General features: G+C 36.7%; 1 protein-coding gene across 4 annotated transcripts; it reads left to right on the forward strand.

Moving 5' to 3' along the window:
* Positions 1–307: 307 nt before the first annotated feature.
* Positions 308–27,518, forward strand: LOC119781272 (FYVE and coiled-coil domain-containing protein 1-like). Of its 4 annotated transcripts, none has more exons than XM_038281680.1 (18): positions 308–397; positions 919–1,009; positions 1,799–1,905; positions 4,933–5,058; positions 7,140–7,246; positions 8,657–8,800; positions 9,490–9,586; positions 9,704–12,067; positions 13,257–13,349; positions 14,659–14,777; positions 14,973–15,140; positions 15,304–15,444; positions 18,035–18,243; positions 18,360–18,495; positions 20,743–20,847; positions 22,586–22,796; positions 23,620–23,729; positions 26,900–27,518. In XM_038281680.1, the coding sequence occupies exons 2-18, from the start codon at positions 949–951 to the stop codon at positions 26,973–26,975; spliced, it is 4,374 nt and encodes a 1,457-aa protein (XP_038137608.1). In that variant the 5' UTR covers positions 308–397; positions 919–948; the 3' UTR covers positions 26,976–27,518. The 4 variants fall into 4 exon arrangements, with proteins under 4 accessions (XP_038137608.1, XP_038137609.1, XP_038137611.1 ...); XM_038281681.1 differs by having other exon boundaries at positions 311–397; positions 932–1,009; XM_038281683.1 differs by having other exon boundaries at positions 318–397; positions 935–1,009.
* The last annotated feature ends 1 nt before the right edge of the window (position 27,519 follows it).

The raw sequence follows: 27,519 nt of genomic DNA on the forward strand, positions 1-27,519 counted from the left end.
TTATGCATTGGGTCCCTTTTCATATATATATATATTGTTTTTGTTTTTTACCTCATAATAATTTATTTTATTGAAATTCCGGGCAAATGATACTATTATATTTCTTCCTCTAATTTTTGTTTGTTTATTTATTTTTTATTTATTTTTTATTTATTTATTTATTTATTTATTTATTTATTTATTTATTTATTTATTTATTTTTTGCAAACTGGTGAAAATCCTATCGGTTCCTTGTATTTTTTTAGCTGCGTGATTCTCAGACAAACTATGTTTGCCTTCACCTGATTGGTCAGTCCGCCAGTCAGTAATTCCTTGATCCCGCCTCCATACCCGGCTATGTTTTTCTTGTGCCTGAATTAAGAAGAAACTGGGAACGGAGTACATTATCATTCATCAGGTATGTATTTTATACAGGTTCAGGTTCATTGAGCAGATGTTTACTGGTATTTATATTGAAACTAACGACAAATATCACGGAAGTATAAATAAAATCAGAGCAGGAAGTTGATAGCTAGGAGCAGGTGCATGCTCACTGACATGTCGATGTTTATGTTGCGTTTCAAAACTGTTCGCAGTGATATGAGACAATCTTGTCATTTTAAATGTGGGTAATATTTGAATCAGTGTTGTATGATAATGGCCGTAATAAACATTATGATTTGGTCAGGTCGCATCGATTTTTAACGTCTGCCAACAGCAGAATGATTTTGCTAACTTTGCTCAGCTATGATACATCGCATCCTCACTGATCTATGGATTATTTTCTAATAAAAGCTTTGGTTTAATTTCTAATGAACTCGCTGAATGTCAGATGAGACTGCGTATTTTTGTACTAGGAAAAGGTAACTATTGCCACAGTTTGAATGGTAGCTTAATTCATAGCCAGATTATGTTCTTCTTTTCTTTTTCTTTATAAAGTCTCTTTCTGTAGCAGACCTAAACCCAACAATGGCCTCCTCTTCATCAGTTGGAGATAAACAGCTGCAGAGGATCATCAGAGATCTACATGGTAATCTATTCACACATGCAATAAGGATGTTAGACATGACTTCCAATTCAGTGCATATAAGGTCAGTTAGTAATTAACAAAACAAATAAAAATCATTACTTAAAATTATCAGGTATATATATATATTTTTAATATAATACAACCATTAAAAATGTATTTTCATGTGTATATATATTCAGGCAGGTTGCAACAAAAGGGTTATACTGTTTACAAATCACAGATTATCATTATTTCTACTAAGATGTTTTATCCACGGCTGTTGTAAATATAATCAACATGTATGACTTTTTTTATATATTACAATGTAAACAAAAAAAAATGCATTGCTTTAATGTTTCAAGAATAAAATTGTTGGTTGATAGACCTGTTGATTGGCTTGAGATTAGTGATCAACCATTAAGATTCAGAAAAAACATGCAAAAAAGTACCGCAAAATGTGCTTTGCTTCTGTTTTTATTTTGATAACTCACAAATGGGAAGGAAACATACACTTGCTGAATATGTGCCCTGTTTGACTTAAAGCTGCTGTTGTTTATAAACCTGCAGCACATTTTTTTTTTGTCTTTTGTTCCTTGGAATAAATAAAAACACTTATGGCCAGATTTCTGAATGGGTTAGACGTTAAATAAAACCAGATCTCATCTGGAAGACATGCCCAGTATTTATTTTGTGCTTATTGTGAATAAAACAAAGTATAACTTCCAAGAAAAATGGCAATGTAAAGTGTGCTTAACCTAAAATCAAGATCTATTGTTTGTTTACTAACCCTGCTTTTGCTTTTTGTCCTAGATGCTGTTATAGAGTTGTGTAAAGAACACAAAGAGTGTGGTGAGCCTATAACCGATGATAGTTCCAATCTGCACAAGTTCTTCTATAAGCTGGAATACCTTTTGCAGGTATATCAATTCCACACTAAGGGAGCTGTTTACACTGAGCTGTCATATAGATGTACCTTTCTTATTTTAAAAAAATCAAGATGGTGCCTGAATCTGAAGTACCAGAATGTGTTTTGATTTATAATAAGTAACTTTTGTTTTCTTAGAATGTATGTTATAATTTTTATCACTGTATTTTATGTGTTGCTGCTAAAAATGAAAATACCCTTAGAAAGTTGTAAACTCTTAAAAGTGTGACAAATAAACACATGTCGGATGGGCAATCATGTTGAGTTGCAAAGAGTTGTTTACAGCGATGACCATTGAATTAATTAATGTGAGGCTGTGTCTGTTCATTCCAGTGTTTTCTGCACTGTACTTTTAATTCATGAAAATAGAGATTAAATATTTTTATTTTTTCGATACACATATCAAAGTTCCTACGTTTTAACAAAGTGAACAGTAAGTGGCACAAGTTCAGATAATGTATCCCTTTAACTTCATCCTACAATCATGAACAGATGTGATCTAGCTGAGGAATTTTTTTAATCTCATGATTGACCAAAACAAAGTAGTTGATTGTTTTCTCTCTTTTTTTTGCCTGCTTAAAAACACATCTGCCAGGAAACGTACACTTCAAATTAAAATACAGAACATGTTGGTCATTATAAAAATGCTTGAGACTACAGTATGGCTCTGCAAAATGGCTAAATATATATAACGCGTTCATATCAGTTGATGTCAATATTAATTGGGTCAAATTTTTTTTTATTTTACCCATTTTAAAGGAGGAACAAAGTACAAGTTTAAATTTAAATTATGTTTGGATATAAGCTTTAACCTTTAAAAATAGATCAGCTGTACGGCCAGAAATGAGTATTTATTCATTCTGAAATTGGAAGTCTTCGATCAAATGTTTTGATTTCTGGTAGAACAGAATGTTAAGGGCTTAAAGGAATAGTACACTCAAAACATGATTAGCCTTCATTTTCTACTCACCCCCATGCTGAACAACACTCTGGAGTACTTTTTTGATATCTCAAATGCATCTGGAGATCTGGGAGGCTTCTTGCTGTCTGCTGACATTCAAATAATGGAGGTCTATGGTGACAGAGACAGAAAGGTCCATAAAAGTCCACAAAAAACGTGTCAATATTCCTCCATACTGCTCGTCCAATGTATTCCAAGTGTCCTGAGTGGGTAGCATCCAGAATTTACTCGAAACGAAGTCATTTAGAATGTTTTTAGAGCATAAACAGTAGTGTATAGGATTTCCTGAAAGCGCGCACCTGCATGTTCACGACGCTACGGAAGCCGGCAGACAGAACCAGATGAAAGTGCGCATTCAGCGTCTGCTCTGCAGATAATGCAAGCGTAGAAGAAGAAATGTGCTGTTTACCTGTGCAAAGAAAGAAACAACGAAAGAAAAATGTCTGAGGACTTCAGTGTTGAGGAAGAGCATGAGTTCTTTGCCGAGCTAAATGCGCACTTTCGTCTGGTTTGGTCTGCCGCGGTTTCCGTAGCGTCGTGAACGCGCTTTCAGGAAATCCTATACACTACTGTTTATGCTCTAAAAACATTCTAAATGACTTCGTTTCGAGTAAATTCTGGATGCTACCCACTCAGGACACTTGGAATACATTGGACGAGCAGTATGGAGGAATATTGACACGTTTTTTGTGGACTTTTATGGACCTTTCTGTCTCGGGCACCATAGACCTCCATTATTTGAATGTCAGCAGACAGCAAGAAGCCTCCCAGATCTCCAGATGCATTTGAGATATCAAAAAAGTACTCCAGAGTGTTGTTCAGCATGGGGGTGAGTAGAAAATGAAGGCTAATCATGTTTTGGGTGTACTATTCCTTTAATGTTGGCTTTTCTAAGAGTTAATGAAGTGGGCATTGCCATCAACTTTTGCTGAAGGGAAATACATTTGAATTGTACAGAACATCCAGAATATTGTTTCTCTTTATTATAATCATGTTCCATTGCTCTCCACTGCAAAAAATTTCAGTAAGTCATTTTCTAAGTACAATTTCTTGAATTGAGGAGGTAAGTGGGACACTTTCCCAATGGAAGGAGACAATTTACATTTAAAATAAGAAAAAACAATTGCATTGTGTTTTTTCAAGCGCAAATTATCTAATTATCTTATTTTAAGAGTAAAAAAATAAATTCTGTTGTCAGATAATCCTATTTACCTGTTCAAATTAAAGGCTAAATACATTTAATTTAAGAATTTTTTCCCTTATTTCTAGATTGTTTTTGCAGTGTCCTAAAATAGTTTGGTTAATCAAGTAAGGAAAAAAAACAGTTCATCAAAAGAATATTTGATTTTCCAGGCTTTACGTCTCTGTTGCAATCAATTCAGACCCAAATCAAAATTCCAATTTAAAAACACCATTACTTTTTTAAATTATTGATTCATTAGAATGACATACTTTATCGTAATGTTGCCAAATCCCACCTTCATTTTAAGATTTTTATCATTAACATTGGTTTCATCTAAATTAAATTAAATTAAGTAAATAATAAGAGATTCCAAACTTTGTTTGCCTTGATCGTCTGAGCAAGGGTAGGATTATTGTTGACAAGGCCAATATTAGCTTATGTTAATATTGGTTAATTTTAACCTTTATGTTGGTTAACAGGGATAGCATTATTAAAAATATAAATAAAATAAAAACTATTATTTACGAACAGATATCATAATCCAAAAACTTTTACTTTGAAAAAATCAGCACTGGTGTGAGATTTTTTTTAAACAAAATTATTTCTGCGCTCCTTTACAGCTAACTTGCACTATATCACAATAAATGAGAAAAATAAATACCATATGGCCATATCATCCCCCCAACTTGATTTATTAATATCAACCCAGATTTAAGATTATAAAGTAATTTAATTTGGTATTGAAGTTTACAAAGGAAAAGATAAGGGAGTTCAATAGCAAGTTGTATTCTTAAAAGGTAAAGAAATGCCAATGCAGACCTATTTGACATATTGTAAGGAGGCCGTTTTAACAGACTGCTGTATGTGACTTTCAGTTTGACCAGAAAGAGAGGACAACCTTTCTTGGCCAGAGAAAAGACTACTGGGATTACTTCTGCGACTGTCTGATTAAGATCAAAGGAGCTAACGATGGCATCCGTTTTGTTAAATCCATCCCTGAGGTAATCCTCTGCACACAAATTAACACACACACACACACACACACACAGCCTATTCTGTCCCCCATTTCTGCCATTGCATTCATCACATGTGTTCGTCCAGGTTCATGGTGCCTGCATAACCATCTAGGTAATCCTCTCTTAGCCAGAAACAGAAGGTGCTGCTCATTTGCTTGCCGTAGCTCTTGCAGTTCTCTGCAGCTTATTTTGTTTTTTTTACCTTTTTTTTGCCTGGAATTCACTGCGGTGAGCTTTTTGTTCTCATTACAATATTTTCTACCCTTTAAAGTATTTATAATATAAGTTGTTGAAGTTTACTGTAAAGGAATCACTTTTGTTGGTTTTTTTTGTTTTTTTTTAAGAAATAATTTAAAATGTTTATTTTAGCTCTTTGTCTTAAAGGAATTGACAACAAAAAGTAACATAAGCTTCTCAGAGGTTTGCTACTGGGAAACTAACAATGTACAGATTCTTTTTGTCGATTAACTAAAGAAGAAATGATAAATATGCCTGATTTTGCTTCTCACTTTATATTGAGTCAAAGTCTTCAAGTTTCCAATTGCTTAATGACCCCATTACATCTCTATATTAAAGATTTTATCATTCTTATGTATTCTTTGTCAGCATTATGATATAAAGGCACTGAAATTAGTTATTTATTGTCTGTTGTAGAAACTTTGATGTTGAGCTGCATGCCAAGTTTAAACCCTCTAAATTGCTTGTTTGTGTATTAACTGCTGCCCAAAACACAATGTAGTTTTTAGCACACCTAGAAACATCAAGTCACATTACTGTATCTCCAAACTTGTACTATATTCAAATTTGATTTAATGCAGCTTCATCCGCATTTTCGCTGAAAGAAAATGCCATTATCATGTACAAAAATAACTCTGTTCTGTAATGATTGATTTACTATCAACACATACTTGTATGGAGTTAAAATTTTTTTTGTTTCCCTGAAGTTAAAAATGTGGATCTGTGTTTACTAAAAATTTCTTGTAGGTTTTCGAAGTTCTTATTTACTTTACTTTGCTGCAGCTTCACGCTTTGATCACAGACTCTGAGGACGTCCAAGTGCTCCAGCTGGTGTCCTTCTGCTTGTTGTATCTGTCTTCGTATTTAAATCCTTCCATCTGCTAATGATTTACAGAGTCTAGGATTTAACATAGATTGTATGTTTAGTTCTATTCTAGACGGTTAAAAATCTAAGAGTCAATTAATTGAGATTTTATTCTACCGTTTATCAGTTCAGACAATAAAACACTTGAAGCCTCATAAATGCATGAAATGTATGATTGCGTGGTGTTTTTGGGTGTTATGCATAAAGAACAAATACAGTAAAATTTTGAAACCTTTACTCGGCCGAGAGATTTTCTTTGGGCTATCTGTTTAAATTGCATTAGATGGGAAAATTTTGTATTTGTATTAATAATACAGATGTAAGCTGTTTGGATGTATGTGAAGAACATTGCAACAGTTTCCATATTGCTTCTTTTTATACCCCCCCTCCTTTACAGCTGCAAACATCTGTGTGTTATGTGGGATATGATTTGATACACAAACACAAAATAATCCATTACTGTGAACTAGGGGGTTAATGGTTTTTTATTAGTAAACCACAAAAAGAAATCTGAAAAGTTTTTTTTTTATTATTCATACCTTCTCAGCCATAACTTGAAAGCACTTTTCCTGCAGAATGGCTTAAATTCCTTTTTGAACTTCTCTGCAACTTCTCTAACCTTTCTATTTTTTGGATTGGTCTGTGTGATGCTGTTTTGTTCACAGCTGGATTATACTCTGGTAAATTACAAATTACATAACTTTTAATGGCAGCTAATTGCACTGGATTTAATTTAAAGTTACCAGATTAAAGGGATATAGAAATGGGTTGCACACATTTCAGGATGTTTCTTGTAAAGAAAGGAAGTAATCATGTATATTTTTTCATATTTATCTACTAGATAGTTTTGTGGAAAAGAAAGTTTGTATACTTATGCAGAAAATCATAAGTCCAGCTGGCAGTAACTTCTTTTGTTCTTGTATGTATTTATGGATGCATAAAGTTTATGTTTTTATTTCCTTAGCTGAAGACATCACTTGGGAAAGGACGGGCCTTCATCCGCTACTCCCTGGTTCACCAGCGTCTTGCAGACACCCTGCAGCAGTGCTTCATTAACCAGAAAGCCACAAGGTTTGATAACTCTTAAAGGCTCACATGTTTATCACATTGTAGCATATTGACGTTACTTAAAAGTTTGTTTTTCTCCATGAAGCGGATTGGAGTACTATGTTCTACGCTCATTCTGAGGAACTCTTACTTTCCATTCCTGATTTATGTTATGTTTCTGTTTTTATGGAAACAAAACCTCAACCTTAGATTCCTGCGTTGATTTCTCAGTTCCTGGTTTCTCTTAAATTTGAAGTTGTTTAACTTTAAATCTGACCTTTAAATCAAGTTGGTGGTCTTTAATGGTTCTAGTATTTGTTTTCTTTCTTGTGTTCATATAAAGACATCATATTGATTCCATGTGCTATGATAGAGTGTGTGATTTTCTTTTTAAACTAATACCTATTTAGTAAAAAGGAATGCCTCAAAACGTATTGTTAAAGAGTCCTTTGTAGTGGGAAAATGTGAATCTTGCAGCTCAGTGATGAGCATTGTTTAATTATTTAAAAAGCTAAATAAATAAAATTTAATATTTCTTTAACTGTTATTTAGTAATGAAATTGACAAATGGCAATAGCAAGTGACAAATGGCAATGGGGCTGACATGTTTTGCTCAAGGAAACAAAGCAGGGATTTTAAAAAGTGATTCTTTATTTGATTATTATATGATTATTCTTTAACAATATGATCTCATAATCCCCCATACAGTATTCATTGCTGTACCATTCTTGTCAGCCTGCATTGCTAATGCTAGTTAAACTGCTCACTGCAAAAACTTTTAATCTAAATAACAGAATTTTTTTCTTGAATTAAGCGGACAAGTGAAACATTTTGCCCATGGAATAAGACAAGATAATACACTTATTTTAAGAATTTTTTAACTCATTTTAAGATTGTTTTTATTTTGCAGCGCTAATGAGAAAGTGAATGTGTATATTCTGCTGTTTTTCAATCTTGGAACCAAAACATGTTTTGTTTGAGGTTTCCAGATCCAAGTTCTGACAACACATGTAAATGAAACACCGCATACTGTATGTAGCCTGTTCCTGTTTTACAGATTCAGTTCTATAGAATCATTAAAACTACACGTACTGTATCTCCGCTGTAGTTCTCTTTTGAAATATTATTGAGAATAACAAATACCTTGAAGAGTTTTTCCTTTATTACATTTAACCCTTTTGCATGTATCTTCATAATATTATCTGGTTACCACTATAATCATCATGTGTGTAAAAAAAACAAACAATTTCTTTAGTGCTAAATCTCTTTTTTTGAGCTGCTGCCATACTTCCAGTGACACCTCTTTTCTCTGTAGCTCTTTTTTTATTTTTCCATCTGAATATAGTTGAGGTATCACTTTAGCTACCTGAATGTAATTGTGTTCATCCTACATTTTATTCCGTTGATTCTTTTTTTCATGTCCTGTCAATGCAGTGATTGGTATTATGCCCGGAGTCCCTTTCTCAAGTCTTACATCACTGCTGAAATAATCAACGACCTTTATGAGCTCAACCAGATCCAGTTTGACGTGGCCCCCAGAGGTTATGACCTCGATGCAGATTGGCCCTCATTTGCAAGGTAACTTTTACATTTACAGGTATTATATTTATAGATCTCTGTATTTTCCCATTACTAGAAACTAATAATACAATTTGCATAGAAATAAAAACCCTAACAGTTAATGTTGCTGTTATGAATACACTTATAAAGCTCTTAAAGCTGTTTACAAAAGAAAATTAAAAATTAACTGTAATATTTTCTAAATTGCATATGGGTTTATCTGAGCATAGTGAACTGTTTTATAGGAAACCATAATTTGTAACACTATATTCCTGTTGCGTCGCATCTCCATGTACTGTTTTACATTTTTGGGGGCTCTGGATGCTGACAGAGCTTAAACCCCCTCCATCATTGTTCCTGCAGTTTGCATGTATTTTTTTAAATATTTTTATTTCTCTGTCAACTCAGTGGAGAAGTTTGCACTCTCTAAAGACGTTTTCGCAAAACCACTGGTTTCAGCTTTCATAATACATTGACCTCATGTCTGAAACACCAATTTCTAGTTAATTATCTTGAAATAAAGTGCCACATTTATATATTACCTACTATTGCTGCTAAAATACTGCAAACTTTTTGGTTTCTGCTTAAAACTTCTTAGTTAGGACGTAATGTACTTCGTATTTGAGCTTTACTTTTATAAAAAAAGTTATTCGCTAGTCTTGGTAAAGTATATGTAAACCTGTTTTTTTTTGTTCTGTTTTCTAAAGGAGAACCCTAGGGGCTACCTCACAAAGTCTTTTGTGGAAGCCTCCCAGTCGTTGTTCCAGCATCAACAGCTTGGTCGGCAGCAATTCCCACTCTCAGGTAATCCACTTCTGTTGTCTATTATTAAAAAAAATATGAAATTTCTAGTCAAACATTACTTTTGTTTTATAGCAACTGACAAGAGGTCTCTTCTCTCTGTTTGAATGCATTGGTTAGGTGCATGAGTGCCTTCAGGTCCCCGATTTGAGTCTACTTGGTGAACTCCGTGATTTGGGAGAGCATTCCTCTTCCAGCATTGCAGAGAACCTGCGCATTGAGCTAGATCAGTCAGAGCTCAGGCAGCGGCGGCTTCTGGTACATGTGCAAGAGTTGAGTGAAGAGGCTGCCGAGCTGAAAGGCGTCGTCAAAGACCTTGAAGGACAATTATCAACTAAGACATCTGGTATTATATCTGCCCAGTGTAACTCAGAAACTGGTAATGAGGAAAAACTGAATATTTCCCAGAGTCAGAAGGACTTACAAGAAAGACTTAAAGCTGCTGAGAGCAAAAGTATGGAGCTTCTGTCTAAATTGCACGAGGCTCTTAGTGAAAAAGGGCAACAAACAGCCAGCTACCGTGACTCCGCCTGGAAAATCCATGAACTCTTAGAAAGACTTAAGACTGCAGAGGAGGATAGGTCAGAAGCAGAAAGGGAGGCTGAGGAAAGAGCCAAACAGTGCCAACATTTGTCCCAGAATATAAAACTCAGGGAAGAAGAATTAAAGTGTTGTGAGGAGAAGCTTAATGAAGTCAAAGCCAGAGCACATGTTGAACGAGAAGAGGCTCTTGCACGGTTGGAGGAACTTCAGAGTGCAGTCGGTCGCATTCAGGGAGCGCTCACCCTAAAAGAGAAGGAGACTGGAAACCTGAGGGCCCAGCTGCAGGATGTACAGGCTTCTCTGGATTGCAGGGAACGGCAGGCAGAGGAACTACGGAAAAGATTACAGGAGGAAGTAGAGGAGAGATGTGGTTTGAGCTATGAAGAACTAGAAGACCAGATGTTGGAATTAAGAAAAACTCTTAAAAGTAAAGAGAAAGATCTGACTGCTCGTTCAGAGAAGATAAAGCATCTGGAGGAACAGCTAGAGAAACTGAATGCTGAGAGAGAGGCTTTATGCTTCCACACTGATAATAGTAATTCTGCCTGTTGCGAGACTGGAAATCATATGGACTGCAAAAGCCATTGCGATCATCTCATGGAAATAAATAAAGAGCTTCTCCAAACAGTAACAATGAATAAGGCAAGTGTTACAGAGCTGACTGAAAGCAGGGCTGCTCTGCTGGACCAGCTGGCTGCTTTAAAAGCCTCTGAGAAGCAGTTAAAAAGCAGAGTAGAAGCTGCAAAGATGAACGTGGCGGACAGGGAAAAGAAGCTTTTGGATGAAAACCTGCAGCGAGAAGAGACACTCCAAAAGATTGTACTCCAAAATGAAGTATTAGAAGCTCAAGTAAAAAGGTTACAGCAGGAAAATGAGAAGCTTCTAGATTCTCATTCCTCTATGAAGGAACGATTAACTGCAATGCAACAGGAGTTGGATTTTCTGGATACAAAGGCTAACGTGTTGACTAACAACCTCACAGGTTCCCAAAGGGGCCAAGCGGAGGTGCTTGAAAAGCTCAATGAAGCCGAGGCAAACCTAAAAGCCCAGACTGTAAAGTGTGCCCTCCTCCAGGCTCGAGTAGAAGAGCTGGAGAGTGGGACCATGCACCATGAAAAAGGAGCAGCAGAATCCAATGAAAAAATGCAAAATCTTCAAACCGCCTCTTTGGACACTAAAGAAGCCCCAATCAGGCTTGTTATTGCTGAAGCCCAGTTGGAGCTCAACCAAAGGGAGGTGGCCAGGCTCAGAGAAGAGGTGGTGGAGCTCAGGGCTCAGCTGCTGGCAGGAAACGAGGAGAAGATTAAGGTCCAGGCTCTGCAGGAGGTGACAGCAGCCTCTAGGGAAGACCTTCGCATTTTATCCGATCAGCTGAAGGCTCAGGTGGAGGAACTGAACCGTCACCATGTGGACGAGATTCTGAGATCTCGAGAGCGTGAGGAGGCTCTTATCCGGGAGCGTGATGGCGAGGCACAGGCTCGTGTTGGTCTGGCTGCAGAGGTGACGGCTTCCAGGGAGGAGGTGGATAACCTGAAATTGCGCTGTGAAGCCTTGCGTCTGGAAAACAGTGAGTCACAGGAGGCCCTTCACAGGGCTAACACAGAGACAGCAGAGCTTGGCGTGCATGTCTGCATGTTGACCGCTCAAAATGAGGAAGCCCGGCTGCGCTGGGAAGGCCTGTCATCAAGGCTGCAGGAGCTGGAGGAGTCGTCGGCTCAGGAAGCAGAAAGGCTCGGCACCCGCTTGGAGCAACTGCGTCAGGAGAACCAGGAGCTCCGCTCCCAACTCGACGAAAAGGAGGATCTGTTGTTGATTAGGCAAAAACTGCAAAGCGAGGCCCAGCAGAAGGCCGAGACTGGACAGAAGACAAACCAGGAAGAGATTCAGGCTCTCCGGTTGCAGCTCAGCAGTCAAGCTACGGACCACGAAAACCAGCTCAAGGTCAGACAATGGGATTTGCTTCAGTGTATTCCTTTTTTTATTTCATTTTTTTATTTGGTGTACTTTGGCCATACACATAGAATTGCATCCAAAGCTATTTTTATTCCTTTTTATATTTTTTAGTTAGTCAGATACTATTTTTTGTTACTTGCAAAATATTTTGCTCACTGCTAAATATTTTAGCCATTATAATTCAAATAAATGCATTTTTATTGAATAAAGTAGAGAGACAGGTTGCCAAGGGAAAAAGACCATTTTCATTTAAAATAAAAAAATAAAAGTTACATAGCATTATTTTAAGCTAATAATTATCTTATTTTAAGAGTAGAAATAGTCATTCCTTTAGAAGATCATCTTATTTACCTACTCAAATTAAGGGTAAATGCAACTATTTTAAGAGATGTGTACTTATTTTTAGATAGTATTTGCAGTGTTGAGATGTTTTTATCATAAATATGCAAGACAGAATTGAATTAAAATGTCAGATTGGCGTTGACAAAAAATGGGCAGAATTTAAAGGACAAAAGGGAAGTGTATAACATTAACAAAGACACGTTTGGAAAGTCAACAGTTGTGAGCATTCAGTAACATGGAATTGTATCTAATCGGCTTGGTGTTTACTGAGGTGGAAACAACAAGCAAGGAGACATTTTAGTTTAAGAGTTTTCTTAAAAACTGTAGAACATACTGGAAACTTTTATCTCTGCAACACATTTTGTGACGTCTAAAGACCCTCACTTGCCAGACCATGTCTGACAAGTCTGGTTTGGAGATGGTTATATTTATACAATGGAGTTCTTTTTACAGTGAGAATGATTCCTTCAAGGCTTCCTTTGCCATCTGTTTTTTCACCTTTGTCTTCTTCTAAATCTGTTTGCTGTATGTTAAAAAAAAAACATGTTTTTAACAAAAAAAAGATGTTTCCAACACTACAAGCAATTATTTTCAGTGCATTGCACGGGAATTGTGTCTGCTAGCCTCAACGTAGAAGAAAAGAAAGAAATACGTTTTTCAATATGAAATTGAATATGGATGGAAATTTGTTGGGAGATTGATGATACCTACAAGACTGGGCCACAATTTTGCCTTTTGGAGAAAAATGATTCTTTGTCAGACATGGTCATCTTTAACATACTGTAATTTTAAACACATTGGTTTACTAATTTTTTACCTTGTTTTTTTTCTACAGAGCATTAATCAGGAGTTGGAGGATGTAAAGTTACAGCTGGTAACCGAGCAGGAGAAAGCAGTCAGTCTGGAGCACAAAGTCAAGCAGCTGGAGGTCAGTTGATGCTCTCGATGCTTCAGAAATTCAAAGCTGATTTTTACCATCTGTCAGAAGTTTGTACACACCTCAAACATACACTCAATAGCCTTTTTAAAATCTGTATTACTTTTTAAATTGTAGATATATGTTGAAGACTTCAAACCTAAAGAAAAAGGATATATTTTCTTTGTATTCAGTGATCAAAAAATATGAACTAATTCAGAGCACCACACGAAATCATGATTATTACTGGCAATAGATTGATAACATAGGTACAGTTGTATCTATAAATAACGCACTCGCGTATGTCAGTTGAGCTGCATGGATCTCATCAAGTTCAAATGCTTAGTCAAGTCACTTAGACCTCATCTACTTGGTGGTTGAAAACCCGCCATTTTAACATCTACCATTGTGAAAGTGTCGAAGTTCAGTCGCCATCTCATTTTCGTCATCCCCATTGGCTCCATCTTTCCCTTCATTTCCCCATCTGATCAGGATTCAGGCACAAACACAAGGGGTAGCAGGTGAAGGACCTTTTCATCTACTGGATTCTGTTCGTCGACTGTTCAAATAACTTTACTCGACAAAGTTTCTTTAGTATTTACCTCACTGTCTCTATCTGTTTCATTGTGTATTGCCAACATCTTGGCTAAACAACGTCCCGGAAGAATGTTTCCCATCTGGGTTTTGTATAGGCAAAAAAATATAACCAGAAAAACACTGTTTTTCTATTAAAAATTCTTGATTTTTAACGATTAGTATCTGAATATCTAAGACAGAAGAGTACTTTCTATTAAACGTTTCGCCCCATCTTTAAGTGGTATATAAGAAAAAAACTCATGAGAAAGTTTTTCTACAGCTTTGCCAGGTATTGCATATGGCCATCTTGATATTTAAAATACACCCACTTCTACTTGAAACATTTTTTAAATATCAAAACAGTATTAGAGGTTGGGTCTGTTGTCGGGATCAGTTTAATTATTTAGATTAAAAACTCTGTTTATGTAACCAAAGCGATATTACGTTTTAGAATGATTCAAACTTTGAGGAAGATGGTGAATTACAGTATAAAAGTAATGTTTTAATGATGAAAGGAAATTTACTACCTGTTTACCTCCACACACATGTTAAAAAGTTACACTGTAGCAAAATTACTTGTGGTGCGGTTTTAAGTCTGTTTAAAAGTAAGACCTGACAGAAGAAAACACAGATCCCAGTTGCTCCATGTAAATTAGCCGTTGGAGTAATCATGATGTCAGGGTTACGAGCTAGCATAACAAATAAAACACAGGATTTATGCCTCGCTTTGCTGTTCTGAATGCAGGCAGAGAATCAGAGATATTGCCAACAGATTGGGGAGAAAAACATCCAGATGGCCGAGTCGAAAAATCTCATCCAGCGAGACGAAGCTGAGATAATCCATCTGAAAGAAAATTTATCAAGGTGAGATAAAAAAAAAAAGTCCCCCCCACACACACACACACACACACACATTCTAAGCTACATCAAAGCCTTTTAATTAAACTTGTACATTTCTAATTTAGAGCTTTCAACTTTTTTTTTCCGACTAGACTTTACATTTAAGTGAAAATTGTCGGCGAAAGCTGTAACTTGGTGTGCATGTGTGTTTGGTTTTAGGTCTGAGGAGGCCCTGGCTGCAGCTCAACGAGCCTGTCAGGAAATGGCTGAAAACCTACGGCTGGTCAAACAGGACAAAAAGAGCTTTGATCTAAAGACAGCCGCTGAGCTTGATGATCTTTATCGTACCAAAATCAATTTAGAGGAAAGACTCGTGGAGCTCATCAGGTATATAAATCATTGAAGTCTTTGGTCTGATCTCTACTTATATGCTCGGTGAGCATATAAGTAGAGTAGTAGTATCATTACTTTTGTGTGTTCTTGGATAACTCTGATAAGGAAATAACATTAAAGATCCTTCTTATATATAACCGACTAAATGTTTTTACAGAGAAAAAGATGTCCTTTGGCAAAAGTCAGATGCCCTGGAGTTTGAGCAGAAGCTCCGTGATGAAGAAACGGAGAGGGACGTCAACTACTGCTTGGGGTGTAACACTCAGTTCAGCTGGTGGCTGCGAAAATACAACTGCAGGTGAGACGGACATCTTAGATTAAAGCACTGCCATCATCTTCGATGATTCAAAGTTAACAATCACCAGCTTGAAACCATGCAAAAATATTAATACCCAATACATTTTTGAACAGTTTGGATGTATTTCAGTTGAAGTTTTATATAATGGATCACTATTTAGTGATGTAAGCAACCATCAGAAGTCACCTTATAGGTTAAAAATGGTACCTTAAGTAAGGGGAAAACTCTTAAAAAGGCAGAGATGATGTCTGGGAGTTCATAGCAATGTTAACTTTCCAAAGCAATAATTCATTTAAATTCAATTAAGTTTATTTATATAGCTCATATTCAAAACACGGCAGCTCAAGACATTTGAGACAGTTTGATTAAATTATACCATCAGACTGGTAAAAAGTAGTATTTTTTTATTACTTTTTAAAATAATTATCTGTATTAACTCTACCTCCCCTGTTTTGACCCTTCTCCTTCTTTCATGACCATTCTACAACATCCAGCAGAACATGCAGACAGCTCATTTTACAATCCAGAACCTAATCGGTTTCTATGTGTCAACATTCAGGCGCCAATCTTTCTAGATCACACACAACGTGCCACAATATTGCACGTATTGTACTGACAAAATATTGTTTAGCGCCTCTTATTTGGAATCTTTCAAGTTCAGGCCCTTGGTGTTTACATGTTTTTCTTAATGAAATAATTTTCATTTAAACTACATTATCATGATATACTCCTTTTTAGATGTTTTTTTTTTTTTTTGTTAGTTTATTTGGGTGGGTAATGGGTGGTTAGCAGTAGATGTTGTTAAATCCAGCTCTGCTTCCTGGTCTGCACCCTGGGCTGTCTGGGTTTTGGAGGTCTTATTTTTGACCAGATTCATAGAAAGAAGAACTGCACCATCCAAAGTGGGATGTATGCCAACTCTGGGTCGAATGAGGACATGCAGCCAAACATGTCATCACTGGTCAGATCAGGGCCCCTCCCTGAAAAATTGATGGAGTTCAACATTGTTTTGGCAAACCAACGCAACACTAACTCCAGAGAACTCTGGCTCTGATAGCTGGTAAAGGATTGAAAAATACTCTGCTCAGTGCGTTACCTAAACAAAGGGTCTAGTTCCTCTGCTAACCTACCAAGAGATGGTATTCAACATCTGCTGTCAGGAGAGAAAAGTAAAGATAATTTTATTACCTTCCAAAAACTATGGTAACTCTGGCATATCTGCAGAAATACACAGTTTATTGAGGGCCATCTTTTGACAGGATATTTGATAGTCATGCACTTCACAACATGGTGATGGCAACATAATGCCGTGATGATGCTTCTCTCCATTAGTATAGGGACACTGGTAAGAGTGGATGTGAAGCTACAACATAGGCAGCTAAATGGGCCACTCTGAAACAAAGCAATGCTATTGGAGGTGATTTAATGCTAGGGTAGATTTTAAATTTCTGTTGCATTCTGTTGTAAAACAACATGTATTGGGATGAACTAGTTGAACTAAATCTAGGGAAAAAGTGTGGCTTGAAAACTGCTGGTCAGATATGCTCCATGTAATTTTGAGCTTAAGCAGAAGATTTGCAGCCATAATTACAACAAAGAATCTACATCATATTAATTTGGGGTCTGAATAAATATGTATTTCACACTTATCAAGATCAACTTTGTAAGAACAAAAATCTCCATTTTATTCCATTTTTTCCTTTCACCTTCCGACTGCTTTGTGTTGGTCTTTACCCTAAAATTCTAGCAATAACCCTTGATGCTTTTTGTTGCTACCAAAACATGTGAGAATGTGCCAGTGGTGTGAATATTTATGCAAAGTATCATGTTAAAAAAATGACAGGTAACAAGATGTATCAAGCAAGCTCTGCAGAAAAACACCAGTGTTTTATTTCTGTGTTTTGCTGCTTTTATAAATTAAATCTCTCATGTTTTGTAACATTGTGATCAGTTACCCTGATAAGGATTTTGCAGAACTACTACTGAATATGTCCCAAATAATCTAAAGACAAAATGTTACTATTCACCAGGTTTACTAATTATTTTTAGACATCAGTCTTTTAAGTCTGAAGAAAATTAGTCGCAGTGGAAAAACGCAGAGCATGGGTTTTCTGTTTTTCTATCAGTAAATAATAAAATGCTAATTTTGGTCATGCATAAGCCTGAACCTCTGTGTTTAGATTTTTTTTCTTTTAATAATAAAATAAATAATATATGTATAATATATATAGATAGACAGATAATTTCTGGCTATGATTCTTTGGGGGTTTTTTTTGCACCTTTTTTATTATGTATGGAGATAATTAAGGATGTAATGGAGTTGTCAATATTTAAATTCTTTTTTAATAAAATAAAATAACCTAAAGAGGGAATGAAAATAAAAAATATAATGTATCCAGAACTGTTTTCCAGAAGTAAAAACAGTTTAAGAGATAACTTTTTCCAAGGCATACATTAGAATTATATCCCATTTCACGGGAACATGCACTACTGCCAGCAGCACCATATCTGTCTTTCATACACTACATTTTAAACTCACCACTCTTATTACTCACGCTGTCTCATCCCATCATAATGTTTGTGTTTCCAGACTGTGTGGGCGTCCCTTCTGCTACTACTGCTGTAGCAACACGGTGAGCACCCAGCTGGGGGGCAACCGGGAGCGCTGCTGTACCGACTGTTACAACCAGCACAGTGCAGTGGTTGAGCGCCACCCGCAGGTGGAGCTCCCTCACAACACACCGGGGTCCCCATTCAGCCGCCTGCTGCAGACTGGCAGATCTTTGGCTGGTATTGCAGGTGAAACATCAGAGGTTGTTCCTGTAGAGTCTAAGTTTGTTGATATGCACAGTGCATGAAGACAAAAATATGAAAAGATCAATACCAAATGTGTTTTGTGTCTGTGTTTTTCTCAGGAGGGGATGAAGGTGAAAAGCCAGATGATGGCGTTTTTGACATTATCACAGAGGAAGAAGTCAGCGGTGTTAATAACAGTAACTCTTTTGCCACTGCCTGCGCTCCTGGAGATGGCCAGCAGGGGCAAGCACAACTGTAATTATCTTGCATGCAACACATAATGACAAGCTCTCAGACAACAGGGGTTATGAATACCATTGCATAAATACCTGCAGCTTTGGAAAAATGACTTTTCCATCAACATTTTTTAAGTACTTGGAACCTCACTCTCCTTCTATTAGAACATGTATCATAGTTTTTCAATTTATGAAGTGTAGAAAATGGAAATTGGAGGAAAATCAGTCATAAAGACAGATATTAACAGATGGAAAAAAAGAGCAGTTATTGGGTCATTTATTATGGGCACATGCCAGTTCAACATCTTTTTTGTCACATTTGACAACCTTTTCTCAACTTTATGTCTTGACCGTGCTGCTTAATCCATCAGATGATGTACTGTATCGTTAAACTATTGTGAAAGCTGAATTTATGTTGTTAATTGGTCTTCTTAGACCACCTAAAGAGATATTATCTGTACTTTAATTAAAAAAGACATGCAATTTATCTAAAGGAAAACTAAAATAAGATTAGATTTTTGCCATGAGTGAATCTTAAGTTAAATCTCCACCATTTCTCAGTTACACAAAACAATAAAACAGAAATGTTGGATATAATCTAAACAGGCCTTATTTTAAATAATTAAATCAACAATTATTGACAGCCAAAATATAACAGCACTGTTTTATGAAATTTTCATTTATGGTTCCGTTAATTTTCATGTACAGACTCAGTCTAAAAAAAAAAAAATTGCAGCCCCCTGATGAAGGATTAGTTTTCCAGTGCAGACAGTAGAATCGTCACTGTGAGCCGTTCTGGTCTGCAGAGAGTAAACAAAGCTCACACTTTGGATACCTAGCCTGCAGTCTGCTGCCAAACAGACACACTGCTCAATGCCTGACTGCAGTCATCTGCCTCTTTAGTTTCCAAACTGTCTGATGTTGTTAAACGGGTTTGATCCTCTAATATTTTTCCTGAATTGTTTGATTCTAACCGACTACAGACGTTCACTGAGTTATTGGCATCCCTGGTATTATAAATTTAAGTTCAGAATTTACGAAATCACACTTTTTATCTGCTAACACTTATTAACACTAAGGACTTGCCTAATAGTTTTGTCTCTAACAACATTTCCATGAAATTGTTGGAATAAGGGTTTAAACTCTCTTATTGTGAAAAGCCTATGATTGAGGGGTAGATTGTGTCAGTAATTTTCTTTTCCCGATTTACCACAAGCCTTTGACTCAGCCAGTCGAAATGGGTTATTTCAACCTTTTTTCCCTGTTGTGGAATATTATTTATGATCACAGAAGAACAAAATCAGCCAAATTTGCTCTTTTGCCAGACAGAAAGCCCAGTACCACCCCCCCTCAGTAACCAGAACTTAATGGCTCAGGTCCTCAAGGCTAAATGGCATAAACTACAAGAGACGATTGATGGTGTCTAGACATCTATACCTTAAATCATCAAGGCAAGGCAAATTTATTTGTGTAGCACAATTCAGTACAAAGACAATGCAAAGTGCTTTACATGATTAAAATATAGGAAAAATAAAACAAAATCAAAGCAAGAGTTAAGACACACAGCTCGATGCCTCAGGGCTGTAGTCATGCATAATGTCATGCCTATTGAGTGCCAGTCATGAATTTATAATGGTACGATAACCAATGCCAAATTAGCAAGGTGATATAGAAATATATGACATTTAATGGTAACTTTCATATTCTTATTGAGCAATAACATTATTTCCTTAATGAAAAATGTTTATTCAGAGACACTAACATAAGCTGGTAAATACGTCAAGGTATCTGGTCTGGCAGACAGTCTTTAGTCAGTTGATTTAATCAACCTCACCGTAATGAAATTGATAGGTGTTACTACTTTCGTTTCCATGCCAAAGCCTAGTTTGTCCTTGTGGGAGAAAAGAAAATATAACCATCTTCTCAGATATTGACTTACACTATACAGAAACAGGTGGGAGAAGGGCAAGCTAATTTATTACACCTCATATAGCTGAAGCCTTTCTCTCTCTTTACTTGAACACTTTCTCTGGTATCTCATTAAAAAGGTATTACGCCATAGGAAACAATATGTCAGAAAAAAACAGATATTTGAAATGTTTAACTTTTGCAGCCTTGGAAGAAGTCGATATCAGAAACCATTCATATTTAAAAAGATAAACCAAAACTGTTTAACAAATAGATTAACACAAATATCTACCTGTTCCATCTCATGTGTACTCAGACTTGAGAAAGCGTTTAATTTTTATTTTCGAATCTGGTCTAGAAACAACAGTTCCAGTATAGGAGACCTTACATCAGAAGATGCTGAGGACACCAGTGCTGCCGTACAGGATGCAGAGATCTGCCTGCTGAAGTCTGGGGAACTCACGTAAGTTTCACTTGAAGTGAAAGTTACCTTGGAAAACCAAGAGTCAAGTAAAATAGGGTTGCTGGGCCACAGGGTGTGGCTTTTCCCTTGAAGAGGAAGAGGCAGATATTTACTTTTTATTTAAACATAATCTCATGAAATGGGAAGCGAAACTATGTTCCATGAACACAGGAAATATTTGTTTACGTCTGTTGTCAAGTTGCAGCAGGTTTGAAAAAAAGAGTCAGAACCATCTGCCTTATCCAGGAACTGCTGATCCATGTGTACAACCTCCTCTGAAATCAGAAGTTACTTATAAACTCACAGTATTTTCTACTTGTGAAGCTACTTTTGATTTGTAGCCTTTGTAAACATTAGCTTACAATGAAATTGGTTGTAGCATCCTCTCAAACCAAAATACTACTCTTCTAGGTCACAGCGTGTTCACCACTGAATGTGAGCTTCAGCAGGGCAGCTACTGCAACTATATATGAGTGATAGGCTTTGAAGGCAGGATAAGTCCTTCTAAAGGCACAGAAATATTAATGGGATGCAACATTTTGATGCATTTTACTTGAAATATAAATTTATTGTAAATTCTTCATCAAAGCAGACTTTTTCAGTTTATAATATTTCTCACATTAACAGTATGATGGCAATTACATTTGAATTTATAGTGCGGGTCTAATCAAAATGCACCACAACAATAGTATTTTGGATGGTTTATATTCACTTACACTAGCGCTGATATTCTTACTCCATATGCATAGAGGAACTAAAAACCACTGACCTTTAGACCGAAGGAGAATCACTTTTTTCACTCAGCCACATACAATTTCTTGCTAACAATCCTGTACCACTTCCTTCTTTTCCACAATTTGTCACATTAGTGACTGTAAACTTGAATTTTTATTTTTTTAAATAGATGATTTAATGTAATTTACACATCAAATAGCAGATAATGTAAACTGAAATGTAACGCAGTTAAAAAAAATCTGGTAAGTGTGGCGTCCATTTTCCATTCTTCTACCTTTACCTTGAAACCCGTAAATTAACTTGTCTCTAGGAAATTTACAAGGTATACTTGAAGTGAGCGAGGGTCCTGCAGGTTTTTTAGAGGTTTCTCAGCACAGCTGATTTCCATTGATAGCTGATTAACATTAACAGACTTTTTCTGAACTGCAATCATCAGAATCAGCTCCACTGAAGCAGGGAAATCTCTGAAACCTGCAGGACTCTAGGACTGACTTCTCACAGGTCTGAAACAGACCCTGTCTGTGCATAATTTATTCCAACTGTAAATCCAGCTTTTCTGTGAAAGCTACAGAGATTTGTCAGGGATCATCTGGGTCAAAGCAGTGTCATGAAGTCCAAGGATCAATTCAAAAACCTAAAATCATTAAGAACACTAAGGCCACAGCAGAAGTGCACCCATGGTTGACTTCAGTGCAATCTGAATAGTATTGGCAGTTAGGAAGGAGTGAGGACCTGGAAGCAGTGTGCTATTTGGCGCCAATGCAGTTGTTTCCAACTGCTACTAGGAGCTGTATTTTTCCTGGTTGCTTGGTTTATTTTGGAAAGAGAAATTGGCAGATAACTAGTCTCTATAGGTCTAAAGTGGATAAACACTTCCATTTGCAGCTTTAATTCTTGTAAAACTTTTTCATTAATTATTGATGATCATGTTTTGCTCTCTGTGACAATTTATTATGGTAGTCACTTTGTGACATCATTAAACACTTTGTGTTTGTGGCTGTAGGCTCTCTGTCTGCTTGACGGTGGACGACATCTCCGAATTTGGGGAGAGCTCTCGAGAACTCTTCATCAAGTCAAGCTGTTATAGCATCATCCCTATTACTATGACTACTCCTGGATCTACGGTGTCCTGGACCTTCACCTCCGAACCAAAGAGCATCTCCTTCAGTGTGGTGTATAGGGAGAGCGCAGAGACTCCGTTGGAGCAGGCAAAGGTAAGACACCATTGACCTTTTTTTATTTGCATCCAACAATTACAACAAATTTTCGACAAAATAAATTCCCAACAAGATTAAATCTATATAAATCATGATGACCCATTTAGAGAAAATAACTTTTCTAAACTCTGCTATTTCAAAAAAATCTATATATTTTAATGACACTTCACAGCTCATATGGTGCACAGATAAAAACTGTAATCATGTTGTTTATAACCATAATATGAAATAGGCTGCTACAGAGTGGTTAGCTCCCCTCAGTAGTTCAAAATGAGACCAAAATATGGCTCTGACTGATAATGTTGCTCCAGGGTAGCTGCAGCAACTGTTTGCTTACAGTGAAAATATGTAAAGCGTTTTGCTGACTCCAGATGGTAAGGAACATCAGGTTTAAACAAAGCAAAATGTGATCTCGGAGATGAGATAACTGCAAAATAATTGAAGTATTCCATGTGCCTTATCGAAATGGGTCATCTATATTGCAGTCTATAAGAGGTCCCGTCTGCTGATCCTTCCCTCTATTAACATAAACCTTTGAGTGACAGCTAATTGGGTGTGTACTAACATCAGTTTGTAAGCAGTCTGTTTATTCCCCTATGGTGTTTAAGTTTCCCCTATACAGCTGCACTTCCTCAGTAAGGATAAGGATTAAACAACACAAGAGGCAAAATATATTAAAACTCTCAGCAATAGATCCCAAAATTCATCATGTTTTTAACTCTGTTTATGTTGCCCATCACTTTTTTTATGTTGATCATTTCAAAATCTACAATATGTGACCTTCTGTTTAAATCAAAATACACCAATTTCTTTTTGACAGGTTTTGATTCCTCTGACTCGTTGCAATTCCCACAAAGAGACGATACAGGGGGAGCTAAAAGTTAGAAACCAAGGAGAATACATACTCATCTTTGACAACTCTTTCTCCAGGTCAGTACTTCCTATCGTATTGCTGCTTTTGCACTGGTACAAACCATCAATAATGTTAACAGCCCTAAACAAAGCAGAACAGTGCTTCAGAAAGCTGTCTTGGTTTATAAGTCAGGCCTTGTTGGTCAAATCAGTCTTTTTTTTTTTCTTTTTTTTTGCTGTAATTTGACATCATAAGCCTGCCTCTCTCTGAGTCAGTTACTATGGCAATTGACCCAGTAAACTTAGCCTAGGCGGGAACCAAGTATAAAGCCAAGTTAAAACTGTGTCCTTATCGTTGAATCCAACACCAGGGGGCACTGTAAGTCACAGCATCAGTATTAGCTTTATAATTTGGCCAAAAAGCACAGTGGCAGCGAAAATGGCTTCAAAATATTAGCTACATATCATGAACTTAATTTCTTGCCCTAGAATATTTTTATATTTATTTCTTTGCAGCCAAATTACATATATACACAGTTATGGAATTTAGAAATCATATGGTTTCTAATTAAGTTTCTGTTTTGCTTTATAATAAAAGTTTGTCGTAGCTCTTAAAACCATTCTCACACTCATGAGTATATGTCAGAGATATCATGTTGTTGTATAGAGGAGGTTGTTCGTTGCATAGCACCTTGTTTCCTCAGGGATTGAAATTGTCCTTTTGTCTTCCCTGTCTCCTATATGCACGACCGGTGCTGATTTTCTTGAGAAGAGCAGAACAGCTCAAATCATGCCCTACCTGCTTCTTATTTAGCAGCTTGCCATTTGAATTAGGTTTTTATTCTTAGTTTTCACTTTTAACAGAGTGAGAATCTCGCTGCTGGTGTTACTGAAAGATTCAAATGTTAGAAAAAAGTGTTTGTCATTCGTTTTAGTCCAAAAATCTCACTCAATCTTAATTAAAAGCAGTTCATGGGACCTGAGCAATGACCTAAATGTTCAGGCTGAAATTAAACTAAAATCAGAAAGAAGTATTTTACTATATTGTCAATATAATCATTTACATTTTGGTCAAAAGGCTAAGGTTAACAGTTCGCAATGTTAATTATAAATCTTTAATAGATTCATACTAGTTAAATATCAAATTTAATTTGAGTATGTCATAAAATAATGTGTATGATGAAAAAGGTGAATATGTATACAATTAGTGTTTCAGCAGTTGCCTGTAATCCCCTTTTCTTGTTTTCATTGACGGCAACTACTGTAGGACTGTTCAATATGGCTAAAACATGTGTCAACATACAAGCTTTTTCTTTCAGTCGATATCAATGATTATTAATTGTTGTTTTTTTTACCCATTTTGAAGTAAGAAAAAAGGGGGGGGGGGGGGGGGGGTAATTTAAATTGCAACCCTAACCCTATTTGAGCATTACCAATTAACTTCTTGAAACCCACCTGGGTGCATTTATTTCCAATTAAGACAACATTGGGTTAGGTGTGTGTTAAGAGGTTATAATGAGGTCAACCCTACTCAGAGGTAGATAACCCAGGTCCAGCAAGTAAAAACCCTGCCTAATTTTTCTTCATCCTGTTCACTTAATGAGGTAATTAGCCCCCCAGTCTGTGGTGTAGAGCTAGAAATGCAAATGGTTGAATCTGATCTCTGTACCGACTTTCTATTCTGGACCTGGATTATCCACCACTGGCCCTACTAAAGCCATTCTTTAATTTGGCTTTGAGAATTTGAGAAACTTAATCCTTTCCTCAGCCTGCGTCCCCATGTGGTAAGAGACAGTTAACAGAGGCATACACAGCGTATAAAACAGTATTTGAATTAAATGCAGTCTATTTATAACCTGACAACAGCCAGATGCATGTCTCGCTCCGCCCAGCTCCACTCACATACATCTGGGAACCCGCTCATTGAAAGTGATTTCCCCAACCGAATTTATGGTCTGTCCAATCAGGACGCAGGGCGGGTGTGTCCTGGAGTGGAGAAGCGACCGTGAGATTCCAACAACAATGGCGGCTCGCATCGAGGAAGCAAGCGTTAGCATTGATGCTGCTATATCTTCTGTGTTGTCCAATCTATCTGATATTGTTTCATTAAAAGAACATCAGAGAACGGCTTTGAAGGCTTTTGTTGGTGGAAACGATGTTTTTGCCCTTCTCCCGACCAGATTTGGCAAGAGCTTGATCTACCAAATGGCTCCTCCTCTCACAGCGTCACGGGTTAGCTTCGGTGTGAGTGGTTGAAATAGCACGTCAATAAAGATGACAGACAAGTGGCTTATCCAATCATATGCAAGGAGTTTTGATAAGGCCCAGCCTTCAGTAAAGGCAATTCCTATTGCGGGTTCCCAGATGTATGTGAGTGGAGCTAGGCGAAGCGAGACATGCATCTGGCTGTTGTCAGGTTAGTCTATTTAGCTCACCAGTTTAAAAGAAAAAAAGTTAAATGTTATATTTACATGCTCATTTAGTTGGTATGAGTGGAGGTTTTGTCCATATGAATCATTTTTAATGGGGTAACAGATAGAGGTCACTTCTCTCTGTCTGAATGCAGCCATGGTCTGCTTACTGCCTGTTGGTGCTTTGAAGGAGGGAGGGGCCTGCAGCAGCTCTCACTGCTTGCTGAAGACTCTAAACTCAGAGTGATTGGTGCGTTTTGATGTTGTCACTCCATCATCAAAGAAAGAAGGCACTTTATGGAGTTCTAGTAGCATTTTTGAAAAAAAAAAAAAAGAGGGGTCTGAAAAGTTGCTGATTATAGTGATAAAGCTGCTAAGTTGGCCACAAAGACTCAATTGGGATGGCGATTGAAACAAAGCCAATTATACTTTTCCAACCTGTGTCAACCTAAATAAAATGACTACTGATGGGAAAAGGGGCATTTTAAAATGTTCTGTTGTTTTGATCAATTCATCTTTCTGCTGTTTTTGTGCTTTAAAGTATTATTTATTTGGTTCCTGGGGTTTTGGGATACAAAATACTGCACCATGTGGTGGATGTTTATCCAGTCCCACTTAGTTTCTATTGCTCTAATTGACTTTTTTTGTATCAGTATTTGGAATTTCATGTGATTCTTTTCTCCCTTTTTTTCACTAATATTAACAAAAATGCACAAAATTTTAGGTTTCCAAATTGGTCTACTTTGTATTCCCCTTTAATAAAGAGGCAACTTACCTTGCAGCCATCTTATCCACCTTCTCCTGTTTCACAATATAACCATCTCTTTTCTCAATTAGGTTCATTTCAAAGAAAGTGCTATATCATCTGAGTCTTGACAAGCCAGTGGTCTACGATGGATCTGGCCTTCTCTGAACAGGACAAAGGAGAACAGGGGGGATTTGACTTTCTGTGTCAAGATGTTTACGTTCAGGTGGATTGTTTCGAGGTAAATGGCCTGACACTTCTGCAGCAAAGCAGCCTTAGTGAAAGGTTGTGGCATTAAAAAAGTGTCTTTCTCAGTTTTGCACATTAGGCATTAGATGTCAGTTGAGGTCTTATCAAAGAATAGCAAAAGCTGAAAACAGCTGATTAAAGCAGTGCTTTATGCAGCAACTTTAACATGCTGTGTTTGGTTGCTGCTGATTCAAATGAAGCATTTAAGGTATATGTAGGAGGCTCTGCAGAATAAAACTAGTTTTCACTACCTTTAGAATAAGTTTGTTTTCTTATTCAACTCACTTCAAAAAAGTGATGTTGCAATCTTCTGCAACATTATTTGTAGTATTGTTTTGATCTTTTGTTTTTCACGTTTTAATGTAACTGACAATAAGAAAACAAGCTCAAAAAAGAGCAGCATCCAACTGTTACTAATGAACTTTAGGGTTCCACAGTGTCTTAAAATGTATTAAATGAACCC

The sequence above is a fragment of the Cyprinodon tularosa genome, unplaced genomic scaffold (genome assembly GCF_016077235.1).
Source record: "Cyprinodon tularosa strain WSP-4 unplaced genomic scaffold, ASM1607723v1 ctg174, whole genome shotgun sequence".
In the NCBI taxonomy this organism is placed as follows: domain Eukaryota; kingdom Metazoa; phylum Chordata; class Actinopteri; order Cyprinodontiformes; family Cyprinodontidae; genus Cyprinodon; species Cyprinodon tularosa.

Excerpts from the sequence above, each read along its gene's own strand:
- LOC119781272 (XM_038281679.1), top strand. The coding sequence starts at position 812 with ATGAGACTGCGTATTTTTGTACTAGGAAAAG. Across the intron at positions 843-931 it reads TATTTTTGTACTAGGAAAAG|CAGACCTAAACCCAACAATG; the intron begins GTAACTATTGCC and ends CTCTTTCTGTAG. Across the intron at positions 15,445-18,034 it reads CTGCGAAAATACAACTGCAG|ACTGTGTGGGCGTCCCTTCT; the intron begins GTGAGACGGACA and ends TTGTGTTTCCAG.